Below are 14,157 nucleotides of genomic sequence, written 5' to 3' on the forward strand. Positions count from 1 at the left end.
TCATTCGAAAATTCACAAAAAGAATCGATAGCATTTGTTTGAATCTGTGCGATAAAAGATAAAAGCTGTTGATCTCAAAACAATGTCTTTGATGGAACATAAAACATATAACGTATAACTAAGACAACATTGCGACAACAAGAGAAAAATAGATTATGACGTTAAATTTGTTCAAAGTAAGCAATTTCACCCTAGCTTGTAGCAACGTCGGCATCTGTCAAATACGATAATATAATAAAGACTGTTTGAATTAGTCAGTCGGCTAACACCACTCGTGCAGTTTTAACCATTCAATAAAATTTACCTGGTTTTTCTTATTATTATTCAGCAGCAACCACTGAGCGGTTTTGGCCTGCACCAATTACATCTTTAGTCTCTGTTCCTCTCTGTAACGGTGTGTTTTTACGGGTGGGGTGGGACTTTCTAATTTCTTACAGTTTCAGTTCAAGATTCAGCACTTTTGAAATAAGTTTTGAATATTTCCCAATTTTCTGCAAGCGTATACTTCGGACATGTCAAAGTTTTTACTAAATGTTTTCATTGTTTCAATGTTTTCATTTGTAGATAAAAGTATAACATTTTAAATTCAAGTAATCAGTAGTTTGAATTCCAAACACTAGATGCCTGTAAATGACAGAAATAGTGAAGAAAACGCATCATGGCAACGCATATTTGCTGAATTGCTGGTGCCCAAACTGCGCTGCCCGATCACGGGAACACGGGAATAGGATTTCGAACACACGCACTATATTAGTAGATTTAGCGGGCGTTGATTATATCACATACAACCGAAAACTCGATCACCGGTCATCCGGTTCGATCGGAAAACGGTGTCGCTGTGTGATGCACCCTCAGGGCGAGTGATGAAAAATCTCGACCACTCCCGATCACCCGCGGATCAGGAAAGGAAACCGTTTCTCTACCACCGGCCTCTACTACGTCTGTCTGTGCATGTATTGCTTTCACTGGCCAAACCCGGGCGGCTCAAAAGAGACCGCGATGCTCGCGAAACAATCGCTGAACCGGACCGGACAGGAAAATAATTTGCTGAAAGTTAATTTCGCCGTCCATTTCGGTCTCTGTGGCCCGCGCCGCGTGTGTCGCAATATTTGGGTCGGCTTTGGGGACGATCGATGAAACTCGTGCAAAAATGTTGCAGCCTAACCACAGCCACACTGTTTTGTGGTGTCCGACTCAGCTCGACAAATTAACCATCAACACCGTAGGCTAGATGTTAAACAAATCCATTCCATTCGGAGCATGTTCGCTGCGTGCGGTCGACGAAATCGTAACGATGGCTCCTCCCAGTCGTCGTAATTAGTTTGGCACTGGCACACAGGAAATTATGAGCGTTTAATTTGATCATACAGGGGCATACGGTTAGGCCCGCGGGTTGCTCTCGAAGCGTACCTTTCGCGCCTTGAAAGGGGAAGCGACAAAAACTGGACCAATCTAATCCTGCCCTCCGGGTGGCTTTTATGACCTATTTATTTGCTAAAAATAAAGCCGCCGATGAACCGGCCCACACCACCTGTGGTGACGCTGCTAAAGATCGGCCCAACTCCTCGAAAGAAAGTAAAAAAAAGTGTGTGACTAACGTGACGCTTACCTAACAAGAGTGACGCCCTCGGTGTCCGGGACAGGCGGCGGTCTTTCGAATTATGTAAAACACTTCAATCGCTTGTGAAGTAACCTCGTGGCTTGAGCCAATTCCGGAGAGAATGAGATTGAAATACATCATTCTTCCCTAGCTCAATATATTGATGGTGATTCCAGATAAGATAATACTTATCTTCAAGGTGTTGGTCCTCCCAACCATTAAAAAATGCACCACAATTAACCCGGAACGGAACATTTGCGTCAAGTGAACAGCATCAACGAATGATGGCGTCAACGTCGGAGGACGAAGTCTGTCACACAATTGAAGACACCATTTTGTCGGCGGACCCCTGGTTTACATTTGTAATATCGAAGGGCAGCAAAAGTTCGTTTATGACGTTCCGTCAAATCCCGTTTGAATCCGTTTGAATTGTCAGAAGATCCGCTGTGTCTGAGTGACCATTTTAAGCGCAGGAGCGGTGCAAAACCGGAAGTGTGCATCGCAAATTGCATTCTCAGCTTCGCAGCATTGGAAAGATACATTAAGGCAAATCTCGACATCCAGGAGATCTACCGGAACGCACTTTTAACGTACATATTGAGTTGCATGGGTCACAGCGGAAGATTTACTGCACCCGGTGCCAGCGTATCAGGACCTCGTCATCAGCTTAGAGTGCTGCACGGGCACCGATGGCAACGAGTGGCCGTTGATACTTTATATTCTACTGACACCGTACACCATCATGTTCTGGGAACTAGATAGCGCGGGGAAAACGTGGCCATGATTTTGGCGCCAGTGGATTCATTCTACACCGACAAGGCCCTGAGATTCATTTACAACATGAGCGGATTGCATTGCCAAACGTATTGTCTGTTAGTAGGCCGAATGGATATGGCTGGTGCCTGTTTTAAAGGAACTCACACGGGTACTGATAGCTGGCGAAGAAATTGATAGACCTCATTCGTATCTACCGTATGCCGCAAGCATTGTTAGAGACGGGAATCCGTACTCCGTTTCTTCCAACCATCACTTGCATCACTTTGTCCACACGATCGGAACCGGTCTCGGTATTGACCCGTATTTTAAGGATTCCAGATACACTGTGTATTTAGTTTCTGGGCTATGGAATTTCACACGATTGCGAATGCGTTCATTATGGCGTATGCCAGCATAGTAGGTAAATATTGGTCCAAACTGGAGGAAAACTGTCCGACAGATGTAGAGCCACAAGAGAAGGATCCGGACCAATGGTACGCGTACGCAAGAGCAATGTTGAAGCGCAACCACAATCGACAAGATCCGTCCTTCCTACAGCGAATCCGCCACCGACTGCAAGAAGCAATTAAAAACCCTAAAAGGGGATCGTTTGGTGAATACTTTATAAGCAGCAACTCCTGCAGTTTCTGTGGCTACTGGGGTTGGGGTTGGGGTTGGAGCAGCAGTGCTCGAAAGTATCACTAGGCAACTAATTAAAAACAAACTAGGTACTTCAAAGGCAGTTGATAAAGCGTCGAAGATAAGACCAATCGATCGTCATCGAGTGATATTTCGATATTTGTCGTACGCCACCACCACCAGTCGCTATGTCATCGGGGAATCAGCGATCTATAAGTGCTAAATTCTATAAAGAAAGGATCTGGGCTTTAGAAAGAACCGGAATCGACGACAGCATCGCTCCCGAATTAGGATCGACGTGTGGCTAGCGTATGTAGCGTGAAAATATTCTTGAAATGATTATTGATGATAATTTAAGATTAAATGTAAACTGTGTTCAAATAATGAGTTTATGTCGAATTTCGTCCCCTTTTCTATAAGAGTGCCGGCACCGTTGCACCGAAGGGTTAGTATTTGCCGCAGTGTATGCGCCTAGAGGTATGCAATCGAAAGTCCGCAATGCCCGGCAAAGTCGAAAATCGTACGAAAAATCACAAAAAACGTGTAAAGTTACGTAAACAGCCCCTCATTCAAAAGCGAACGACATTGTTTGTGTTGCGTAATTGTTCAGCTCACCCCAAATGTTTGCCGTGCGTGCCCTCCTCGTTAGAATTGAATTTTGTCTCTCCACTCAACCGCCGTTGCCGTGTCACTTTCTTCCCAAAAAACAAACCCCTTGCCACGTATGACACACATTTCTATCTCACCGTAAAGATCTCCATCATGCGCCGTTTACGTGCGCTTCAGGCAACTATTGTTGAACTTACCGGTGTTCTACTTACCGGAAAAATACGTGCCGAAAAATGACGCTCCGAAATGGAGGGTTGCACAACGCGGCCGATCGGACTAGCGATAGGTGCGCCGGGTATTTGCGTACACAACGGACGACGGCATCACCAAAGCAGCGCTGAGAGTCGCAAAATCTGCGTGAAGTAAATCGTTGGTCCCAGCACACCATGAGTCCTCCATTTCGTCTCGAGCCGAGTTGCGGATCGCAGTCTTTGATTCCAACCAAAAGATTAATTCTGTGTTTCGAAGAGTTCCAACGGCTGTGCATCGTTTATTCGCTCATTCTAAATACAGAACTACGTAAAACTTATTCGAGCTCAATAATATCTATATCCATACCGTCATCGTCATCGACAGGAGCTTCGCTGGCCTTCGGCGTCCCTTCCTCTTCTACGGATGTTTGATGTTCGGTATCGGCCGTCGGAGGCACACTGGCTGTTTCGGAGCCACCTGTTGGAGGGTTTGATTCAGCACCTGTTGTTGAACGCTCACCGGCTTTTCCTGTTTCGGAATCGGTTTCAGGGGTTAATGCCGTATCGACGATCATTGGTGACTCGCTGGCTTCTCTTGTTTCGGTATCAATTGTTTTTGCAGGCATCGATCCCACTTCGATGTTTGGACACTCGCTGACGCTTATCATTTCGGCATCGTAGGCACCGGTTTCTGGAAATTCCCCGTCATTTGCTTTTTCGGCACTGGTTGGGCTCGTATCGGCATCGGTCTGTGGAGTTCCATCAGAACTTTCTATTTCGACATCGCGTTGTGGAAGATTCGATTCTGCGTCGTTTTTACAACCTTCGCCGGCCTTTGCACTCTCGACATCAGCCGTTGAGCCCGGTCCGGGTTCTGCATCGGCGCACGTTTGCCCCATAGGATTGCGTATTCCAAATGTTTCGTACGTTTCAGCGAGCGATTTGTTACGGCACCATTTGAGCAGAGCCCAACCGGCATCCTTAAGAAGTGTAGCGACCTCCAACCGATTGGCCACTGCTATCAGTGTGAAGATGCTCCTCTTGTTACCGTTGAAGTAGTCAGCCTCCCACTGGCCGACGCCCGGGATCCGGCCGTCGTTCAGATCCTCGTGCTCCTGATTGGCCGCAATCGTTGACGAACTGTCGGCGGTTGCTTTCGGTGACGGTGCGCTGCCAGACTGGTCCTCCTTCCGACTGCGCAACCAATCGATGATCATCGTCAGCAGATTCGAGTCCCCTTCGGGAACCATTATGACGTTGCCGCCCTTCGCGCTCGTCCGGAGCTCGTCCAGTCTCGCTTGTAGCACGGCCGAGTACTCCAGAATGGCGGGATCGACCAGAAAGATGTCCCCGTTCCGTGACTTCAGCTGGATATGGATTTGCTGGATGCTTTCCATCGTTCGGCAAGGAACAAAGAACGAAATGTTGTATTGTTCAACGTGCGACGTGCAGTGCAAACCTTGTTCCCGCAGCTCTCGTTTGAAACTGATTCTGCACAGGCAACTTGGATCTGTAATTCGAAGGTATCCCCAAACTGATCTAGACTAAAAATAGGGTAATCTAACGGCTCCAGCTAAAGTTGTTGACATTCGTTGACAATTCTTTGGCGTTTATTTATTATCAAAACACCACACACGGTTTGGATTTTTAAACATCTGGTTCTTTTATTTCATCCTGAAACTTTGGGAAGCCGTTCCGGAAATGCTTCGCGCGATCGGTATAAATAAGGCAGCAACCCTAAATCGCATCAGCGTCCTGGCGGGAGCGCGTTGTAATACTCAACATTCGGTACATTTGGCAACTGTGGAGAGACACTCGGACAGCGGACACGCTCCGCGACGCTCTAGGCACGGATACTCTTCACCCCCTTCAGGTAAGCCCCATCGCCGTGCGACGGCACGTACTCGTTGGTGTTGAAGTTCAGATCCGACGATGGGTTGATCAAGAATCGGTGCGGATAGTAGGTCATCACCGGGCTGGAGTACTGCCCCACCGGGCCACTGCTGTACGGCGCGGCCTGAGCCGGCTGTCCGTAATGGATGGACGGCGACGGCGTATAGTGGGCGAAGGCGGATCCCGGTTGAACGCTGGCCGGTTGGAACGGAACGAACCCGGCCTGGGTGGTGGTGGTTGTCGTCGGCGGTGGAGTTGGCGATACATTGTACGGGCTCGATGACGCGCCCGACGCACTCAGGTGGACCGCCTGATGCTGCTGCTGTTGCTGCTGAGGCTGGAGATATCCCGGATGCAGGTACTGGTTACCGTACGGGTAGACGACTGGCCGCAGCAGTTGGATGTACTGCAGCCCGCCGGTTGGCTGCCCTTGCGGGTTGATGTACTGCATGATCAGCGGAGTGGTGGCTACAATGGAGACGCAGTCGTCTTTACGGTTCGACAGGAAAATTGGGCACTACCGGCGGAGCTTACCTGGAGCGAGCATGTGGTTGCCGGCGGCCTGCGGTACCATGGCCACGTAATACTGACCCTGCGCCACGGATTGCGGCGGTTGACGAAGGTACGGCGAAGGCAGACTGGGCGGGGCCACCGTGTGGAACACCGATGGTTCCGGTACCTGCGCCGTCGAGGGCTTAAGCGGAATCTGCACGGTCGGCGGTGCCACCTGATTCTGCAGCTTGCTCAACGTTTCACTGTCGTCGATCACGGGCGCGATCGTGTTATAGCTCGTCGGCCCACTGGAAGGGGTGCGCGTCTTGCGCGCATCCTGCACCCCGATCACACCCGGATCGGCACGAACGGCGAGCGGCACGAGGAGCAGGGCGGTGCCCACCAAGCGTAGGGCTAGCTTCATAATATCACACTCGAAACACAGCGGAACACCAATTCCAATTTCACTCTCTCACTTCGTTGACGGTCACTTCGCTAATGCACCGAGACACACACACAGACGCACGTTGAGGTTGAGGGCGAAACTCACTCCGTTCCGGCGGGGTTTTGATTGATAAATGGACGCGCCACTGATAGGTGCATCGTCTTTTATACACACTGCCCTTCCCACTGGGGCGTGTGCGCAGGGATGGAAAATTATCTGCTCCAGCGGTGGGCAGGAAAAGCGGAAAAGTTGCCGTGGCGAAGCCGTAGCCAGCAAAAATAAGCGGTCCGCAAGCAGTAAACACCTTCTGCGGGCCCCCGGCGGTAATGATGGCCGGGTTCGGTCGCGTGCGCGGTGTTGTACGAGGAAAGCTGGCGGTCACACGAGGGCAACCGCCGACAGCCCTTTTAGGAGGGCCACAAGTTTACTTCCGCGCGTCCTGGTTCGCGGGTTGTCCAAGGTGTTGCGCGGGATTAAAGGGCGGTAGCACGCACGGTAGCGGCCGGATCGCCGGAAGAACACCGAGACGGAGCGTTTTGGGACCGAGACACTGTCTCCACTCCCGGTGGGTTTCCTCATACTTCGGGTGGGCAAATAGAGCCACCGCCACTTAAAGCGCCACCGAACGCGCCACCCGTATACTTCCTCGACCACCGGAGCCGGAGCCTGCGGAATCTGCCCGCAGCGGAGCGGTGGGCACACCTCGACACGGTCGCAGCGCCCCGTGATCCAAATATCGTTATTTACGGTTACGGCGCTAATCATCGCGACGCGCGGCCACCATTATCTGCGAGGGCTGCGAGATTAGCCAGCCACCTGGCCTGGCTGGCGTGGTGTGTGTTGTGTTCCGGTATGCGTCATCCGGTTGCGGCGCGTCGATCGATTCAATGGCCGAGGAATGAGGTGCTAGTGATCGTTTGCCCTCCGAGCCGCCGTCGTCAGCGATGGCAAAGTATGCAAATACCGCGCTTTCAAGGCTGGGGCCACGCTGGCCCGGGGTACCCTTGGTTGGGCAAGTTGGGAAAATTATGTAGAAAGTAATCACACGGAACGGTAATCAGCTACCCTAACCCCGGCGGCACCGACGGTCGCCAGGCGGCCAAACATCATCACCATCAACAGGCCCGGCCGATTCCACCGTCGTCGGGCACGTGTCGTGTCGGGAACGGGAAAACGGTACTCACTCACTCGCGACCCGCGCGCGATGGTGGTGATTATGTTTCAAGTTCATTATCCTGCGCGCAACATCAGCAGATGGACAATTGGAAATGCGCGTCCGCTGCTCGAGTGCGCACCGGTTGCGGTGGATGGCCATTGGACTCGCATTGACACTCGCGAGGTTGGAAAGGTCACCAACGCACACTGCACGAGGACACACGAGCGAGCTGGCGAGCTACCCTTGCATAACGAGCAAAGATAAACACTACCCTTTAATGTCCGGATCACCGTTCCGTTGTGTGGTCATAAACGCCGGGCGTACAATGCGTTTTAATTTCCACGACTACTCCCGCTATAAAGTCGGGCCGCACAAAGTTTCCGCATCTCAAATGATCCCGTGGCCCGTGGAGAGCGTAAATTTCTCGCCCGGCTTAACGACACCACCCGTCGGAGGCGACGGAGTTCCTACATCTCCGCTCTGTTACGCCATCGCCGATGGACCTAGAGGGCGTGTTACCATTTCTGGCACGGGGCGGCAGTCCTGAGTGTGGCGTATCACACTTCCGGTGTTCTCCATAAGTAGGTAAACAAGCCATCACCGGCCGCATGCAACGGACTGAAGGAAACGTCATTTCACCATCGACGGGTCACCACGCCGAAGAGGAGCTGGTTGACCAGCTGGGAAGCAGGAACTGTAACGGAAGCAGACTACATAAAAACACACCGTACACGCACGGAACACTTTTCCCAAGTTAGTATTCGACGCAGGCCGCCGTCAACAACAGGCCATTTCGCGGTGGTTGAAGTTGATTTTTCTTTTTTATTAATTTGTCAAAAATGGAAGTTTCGTGTACGGCCACCAGCACCGGCACCGATCGAAGTAAGCGTCGCAGCGTCCCACCAATGGTGAGGTTTACTTCGATCGCCTTTGGCTCTTTGCTGTTCCGAGTGCGCCCGAGACTAATGCGTTTCTCTGTGCGGCTCTCGCAGGAACAGTAACAGATCGGGTCACTTTCCCTCTCGCGTGCGATGGCGACCGCTATTCGTTGCTGTTGGAGAGTAATAAAAAGCATCGTAAAGCATCGTAAAGCATCATTGATATTCGGTACAGTAAACCAACAAACAGAGAGATAATAAAAATCATCACAGTTCACGAGACGGATAGAACATGGAAAATAAAAATGAATAAGGAGCATTAATTGGCCAAAAATCGTATGTTGAATCGATGCTCGAAAATTGATTTGAAGTAGAACATTTCATATATTAATGAAAGTTAAACTGTAAAAAATATAATCCAAGCAAAACGGGCATTTTTCTTAAAACCTTTTCTTCATAATATCCGGCCACCAATCTCTGGAATATGTTTAATTTCTTACGCGAAACAAATTTGTGTACAACTGTGAAGAAAAGTATCCATTGTGATGTGCGCGGAGGCCACATGGCCGGCTCGCATACCATGAACTCGGACCAGTTTCGGCCTGAGCCACTCATTATTAAACTGTTTTCTTTGGGGTCCTTGGCCACTTCGTAGACACGGCGTAGACTGCATTGTTTCATAATTAGACTCAGAGCAAAAAGCCCAAATCCAATTTACCAGGCTGTTTAATAAGTTTTGCGATTCGATAAGAAAAACACATGTTTATGGTTTGAAATACACTTTATTATTTATTATGGTCTTCTTCAACATCAAAACATTTGTTCCAACGAGAAATTCATGAAACGAGTAGCTGAAAGGACTGCAGACTGTCTGGACCTCTTTGTGGGCACGAATTCGTTTCGGGACCGAAGAACCAGGCCTTCAACATTCACACATTTTTTCAATTCAATCTCTGCAGGACAGTTTATTTTTTCCGCTGTAACAAAATTCCAAAATACATTATTCAATTAATTTAGTCGTTTCAATGATGGACGTTATCTTGACCTCCAGCGAACAGAATAGGTTCCGATTAATTTACAATTTTTATTATTCATTTTTAGCATATGCAACATTCAATTCAATAAGGATCGTTTTATTTCGATTGCATCACTAAAGGACATACTTGTTCATGTAACGGTTTGACAAACCATCCACCGTTTTAAATTGGGCTTTCAAAAACGAAAATACTTGAAATCCACATTTATTCCACATTCTTCGTAATGTAATCGTTTCGGATGGTTTCCAACAGCCCCCAAACCCCGGTAGCTTTCACGGTGTTCCGTATGTGGTAAAAAGTCGCTTAATGACAAAAAACAAAGAGAGAGATAGGGAGAAAATTAACCCCGATTTGCACCCCCGTTCGATTATAAACGCAGGCCCATGTACACATCACAACATATACGGCGGGTTATGTTGCGCACAGAGACGCACACGACGACATCGGCCCCGTAATGGCGCGATGTGTGAGGAAACGCGATGTGCGCATCAAACCCGATGACGACGACGGCGGATCAGAAACCGGAGCGCATCTCTCACGTCGACGACCTTCAAAATGGCACCGAACGGTGATGATGCTCCGCGGAACGACTTCAACGACCGCAGCTCAGACGAACCCGCGTCGGACTTCGCACGCTTCGGAAGTGATTCAGTAGGGCCACCACCGCGGAAAGGGAGTCTGATTTTCTCGCACACTCGCTTTGGGGTCTTTTGGGCTTTCGACCCCGTCCCCGTCATCGTGAGAAGCGGTATTGTGTGGCGGCCAAGTTCAAGGTTTTGCTGTTGCGATTGTGACGCGACGTGTCCGGGTTTCGGGGGGAGTTCCAATGGTTTTTTCTTTGTTCAAACTAATAACTTTGTTGTGAGAGCGGTTTGTGCCGATGATGCCTATTGTTTTACTGCTAGTAACTACCGACCTGGGAAGAGATCGGGATCACATCGCTTGTTTTTTCTTATGCAATCGATCCTTCTTCAGTCCGGCAGCGCAGATTGATCGGTGCCTTTTGAAAGCGAATAAAATGCGCCCAAATGAATATTTAAAACTCTGGACAGGCCAATCGGTCACGCTAGTTTGCACAGCGTTCCGTTCCGCGTTGCGTCTTACGAACGGCCGGCTCGTCTCTCGTGGGCCGTCTTAGGAGCGACGTGTAACAAGAAGCGATTAGTGGCTAATTAGCGTAGCGCAAGCGTGGCTCCCGCGGTCGCCGGTCAACGGATCGGATTACGTGAAAAGCGCTCTCTCACGCACGCACGCAGAGTGATCCTTCATACCGGGGTCCGTTTCTTTGTCACCCTTTCTGATTTTTCACGCATCTTCGACGACATATCGCTGGCGGCGGAACGTTACTCTAATTTAATGGACAACAACGTAAACGAGTTCGAGTTGATTGTTTCCAAAACGTCGCCCGTTTCTTTCATCCACCTTCGCTCTCTCTCTCTCACACACTTAAAGACGGTCGGTGGTCAGTTCACTTTTCACGTTTATTATCATCCGCTCCGCTCCGCTGCACGGTTAGGCGATTTTCTTTAAATATCGTTATTGAACACATAAGTTATCATTACGCTACTTTCTCTCTCTCTCTTTCTCTATCTCTTTCGATTGGGAGTTCCTGTCTCCGCACTCCGGTTCGTCGCCAGCAACAAATGGCAGGGAACAGAATTGAGGCTCCTAGTGTTTCCAGTGGCCCGACGGAGTGTCGGCGGTCGGCGTCGGAGCCGCACTCGCGCCACTATAGTCCAGACTTTCGTTCGAATCCTGGTGATGGTGATGATGATGGAGCGGCTGGCGGACAACCGTCTCCTCGTGGGATTCCGATGCGGACGCTGCGAGTGGGATGTAGTTCGAGTGGCCACCGGAAGCGACCGGCGGAAGGTACGTGTTCGTCGGTTTACCGTGCGGTGGCAGGTATGCGTTGGTCGACGGTGCTGGCGGAAGGTAGCCATGTTTGGCGGGCGAGTCGTAACTCAGTTTCGGCGGCAGCAGCGGATGTTTGTTGACCGGCGGCAGGTACTGGAGCGAGGGTGCCAGATAGGAGCCCGAGGGGGGATGGGTGTGGACGTGTGCGTTCGATGGCGCCGAGATGGTTTCGTGGGACGAGCCGAGGTAGGTGGAGGGTTTGAAGGGTTTCTGGGTGGCCAGAACCGAGTGGACGGAGGTGTGCAGCGGGGACACCATGCTGGCACCGTGCTGGGATGGTTGTCCTAGCCCGAGGGACGAGACGTACTTGTTGCCGGAGTACAGGTCACCGGCAGGCACGTTGGGGGTGGAGTAGTGACGTAGTCCTTTGACGCCGTGCGTGTACGAGGGTTCGTAGCCGAGGGAGTGCGTCACGTGGCCGTACGTCGAGGAGCTCGAAGTGGGCCCGGCGGGCGCCGTGAGAGCCTGGGGCACGGGAGCACCGTGGAAGGATGGCAGCTCCTGGAGCTTGAACGTGACCGGCTTCAGGTGCAGGGAGTTCGTGTCGAACACATGCTCGTGATGCTCCCCGAAGGACCCGTACCCGGACCCGTAGCTGCTCGGCACGGGCTTAATCGTGAGCGGGCCAACCGTGGTGTGGAGCTGCTTCAGGAGCTCGGACAGGTCCTTCGAGCCGAAGCTACCGTACTTGACCGGCCCGTCGCTGAACCCGTTGAACGAACCGTAATGACCGTGCGGTGAGAAGAAGGCGTGCGAAGAGGCGGCGGCCGGCGTGTACTTGAGGCTCGAGGTCGCCGGACTAACGAACAGCTTGTGGGATCCGTAGGCCGCCGGGTAGACCGCCGAGTGCTGGGGGATGCTGTAGCTGTACCCTCCGTGGCTCGTCGCCGGAGCATAAAGCTCCGCCAGCTGCGGGTGACCTCCGAAGCTGTACCGACCGTGGTGATGCTGGTGCTGCTGCTGCTGCGGGAAGAGTGACAATCCGTAGCTGGCGACCTCACGCTTTCCGTGCGGTGCCTTTTTTCCGGCCACCACTGACTTCGGACCGTCGGCGCCGGGTCCACCGGTTTTCGGGACCGGACCACTCGGCGGTTCAGGCCGGGGACCCGCGGCAAGGACGGTCACTGTGCCCAGCACCACCACCAGGGCTACCACCAGCTTAACAACCTACAAGAAGATGGGTGAAAATATCGGAGAAACAAGTTTCAAATGGCGGTCAGTTTGTAAATGCTAATCGAACTGGAGTGGAAAGCCAAGTCCAACAATCAAACGTGTGTCGCATCTTCAATGTCAACTCGTTTTAATCCGAACCACCCCGGCAAGGGCTGGACCTTTCTTTCAGGCCAACCACACAATTTGTAACAGAAGCCGAACGAAAGAATAAATTATGATCGGAACATTGAATTAGTTTTCCATTGCCGCGCCGTGATTTGCGTAACCCATCCGATTGGGCAGCAGCTCGAAAAAGGAGTGCACCAAACGGAAGGCTGAGGAGCAATCAGCAAACGAATCTTTGCCCTCGCGGCCGATCAGTTTCCCCCGTGCTATTTTCTGCAACTTTTGCGAAATATTATTTGTTTCATCTTGTTTGGCTTCCGATCACACACTGCGCCTTAAACTTTCACTCTACGCGGGCCTTTTTCAAAGTTCCATCCAAACACTTTCAGCTCCGGGATGCTTTCCATCAATAAAAAGTCCAATAACTGCTTCACTAACCATTATCCGTTTTTACTTCCAACTTTTTTTGGGATCTCCAGTAGGGTCTCTCCGGTTGGCCTATTGGTTCACTGCGCGCACAAACACACATACACGAACACATGCACGGGGGCTCTAGTGAGCAAGAGCAATTCAAACGCCGAGCAAGCCGTTCAAGCGCACCGACCGATCGCCAAGGAATGCTGCAAAGCTGCCAAAATTCACCTGTTTATATACCCCCACGAAGACGACGAGTCTCCGGCCGAATGATCTGCGGCGCACCACCAATGGCCCCGACACCCGGCCCCGATGTCGCGCGCGGGTTGAGGTGGACACGGTCCACTCGGCGGCGAGAGTGCGAGAGGATCGGACTCGGATCGGAAGGGCCGATAGCGAGGCCAAGGCACGTGACCAAGATCCCTCGAGCCGGGTTCCATTCTGATTTCAGCCCTCGTTAGACTCAGCGTCGAAATTATGAAAGAAATTGGCGATCGCCGGTGCCCGATGCATTTCCGGCACACCGGCACCCTGTGGCCATTGCACCGCAATTGGCGGTGCACCGAGTGAAAGACAGTGAAAGTGTTCTCCTCTTCTGCTTCTTGAGTCTAATTTACGAACAGGGCCCAAAGTTTCTGCTTTCTGTCCATTACGTGAGGCCCAATCTTTTTGTTCTCCCATCCCGCGGACCCGCCGATATGGTTGACTGGTCCCGACGCGCTCGGTTCCCACAATTACTGGACTAGAATCCCCGGGTTCGTCCTCGCCGATTTCGCCATTTCAGGTGCGAGGCGTTATGTGGCAAGAAAAGTGAAACTTTCGGTGGGTGGGTGACACGGGTGACAAATGCCC

General features: G+C 51.2%; 3 protein-coding genes across 3 annotated transcripts in view; 1 reads left to right on the forward strand and 2 right to left on the reverse strand.

Annotated features, from left to right (window-relative positions):
- Window positions 1–576, forward strand: part of LOC131211952 (uncharacterized) — a 1,454-nt gene extending 878 nt beyond the window's left edge. The window contains exon 4 of the mRNA XM_058205646.1: window positions 565–576. Coding sequence (XP_058061629.1) covers window positions 565–576 — 12 coding nt within the window. The remainder of the gene's footprint in view (window positions 1–564) is intronic.
- A 5,062-nt stretch (window positions 577–5,638) lies between these two features.
- On the reverse strand, window positions 5,639–6,604 carry LOC131211257 (uncharacterized). Its single transcript, XM_058204662.1, has 2 exons — window positions 6,223–6,604; window positions 5,639–6,156 (listed from the first exon to the last, which is right to left on the reverse strand). The coding sequence occupies exons 1-2, from the start codon at window positions 6,602–6,604 to the stop codon at window positions 5,639–5,641; spliced, it is 900 nt and encodes a 299-aa protein (XP_058060645.1).
- A 4,760-nt stretch (window positions 6,605–11,364) lies between these two features.
- The window catches only part of LOC131211964 (uncharacterized), a 3,309-nt gene continuing 516 nt past the window's right edge, over window positions 11,365–14,157 (reverse strand). Inside the window, exon 2 of the mRNA XM_058205662.1 lies at window positions 11,365–12,780. Within this exon, the coding sequence (XP_058061645.1) occupies window positions 11,365–12,780 (1,416 nt within the window). The remainder of the gene's footprint in view (window positions 12,781–14,157) is intronic.

The sequence above is a fragment of the Anopheles bellator genome, chromosome 2 (genome assembly GCF_943735745.2).
Source record: "Anopheles bellator chromosome 2, idAnoBellAS_SP24_06.2, whole genome shotgun sequence".
NCBI classification, from domain to species: Eukaryota; Metazoa; Arthropoda; class Insecta; order Diptera; family Culicidae; genus Anopheles; species Anopheles bellator.

Coding starts and splice junctions, on each gene's coding strand:
- LOC131211257 (XM_058204662.1), bottom strand. CDS start 6,604: ATGAAGCTAGCCCTACGCTTGGTGGGCACCGCCCTGCTCCTCGTGCCG. Junction 6,157..6,222: donor CAACCACATGCTCGCTCCAG/GTAAGCTCCGCC, acceptor TCTCCATTGTAG/CCACCACTCCGCTGATCATG.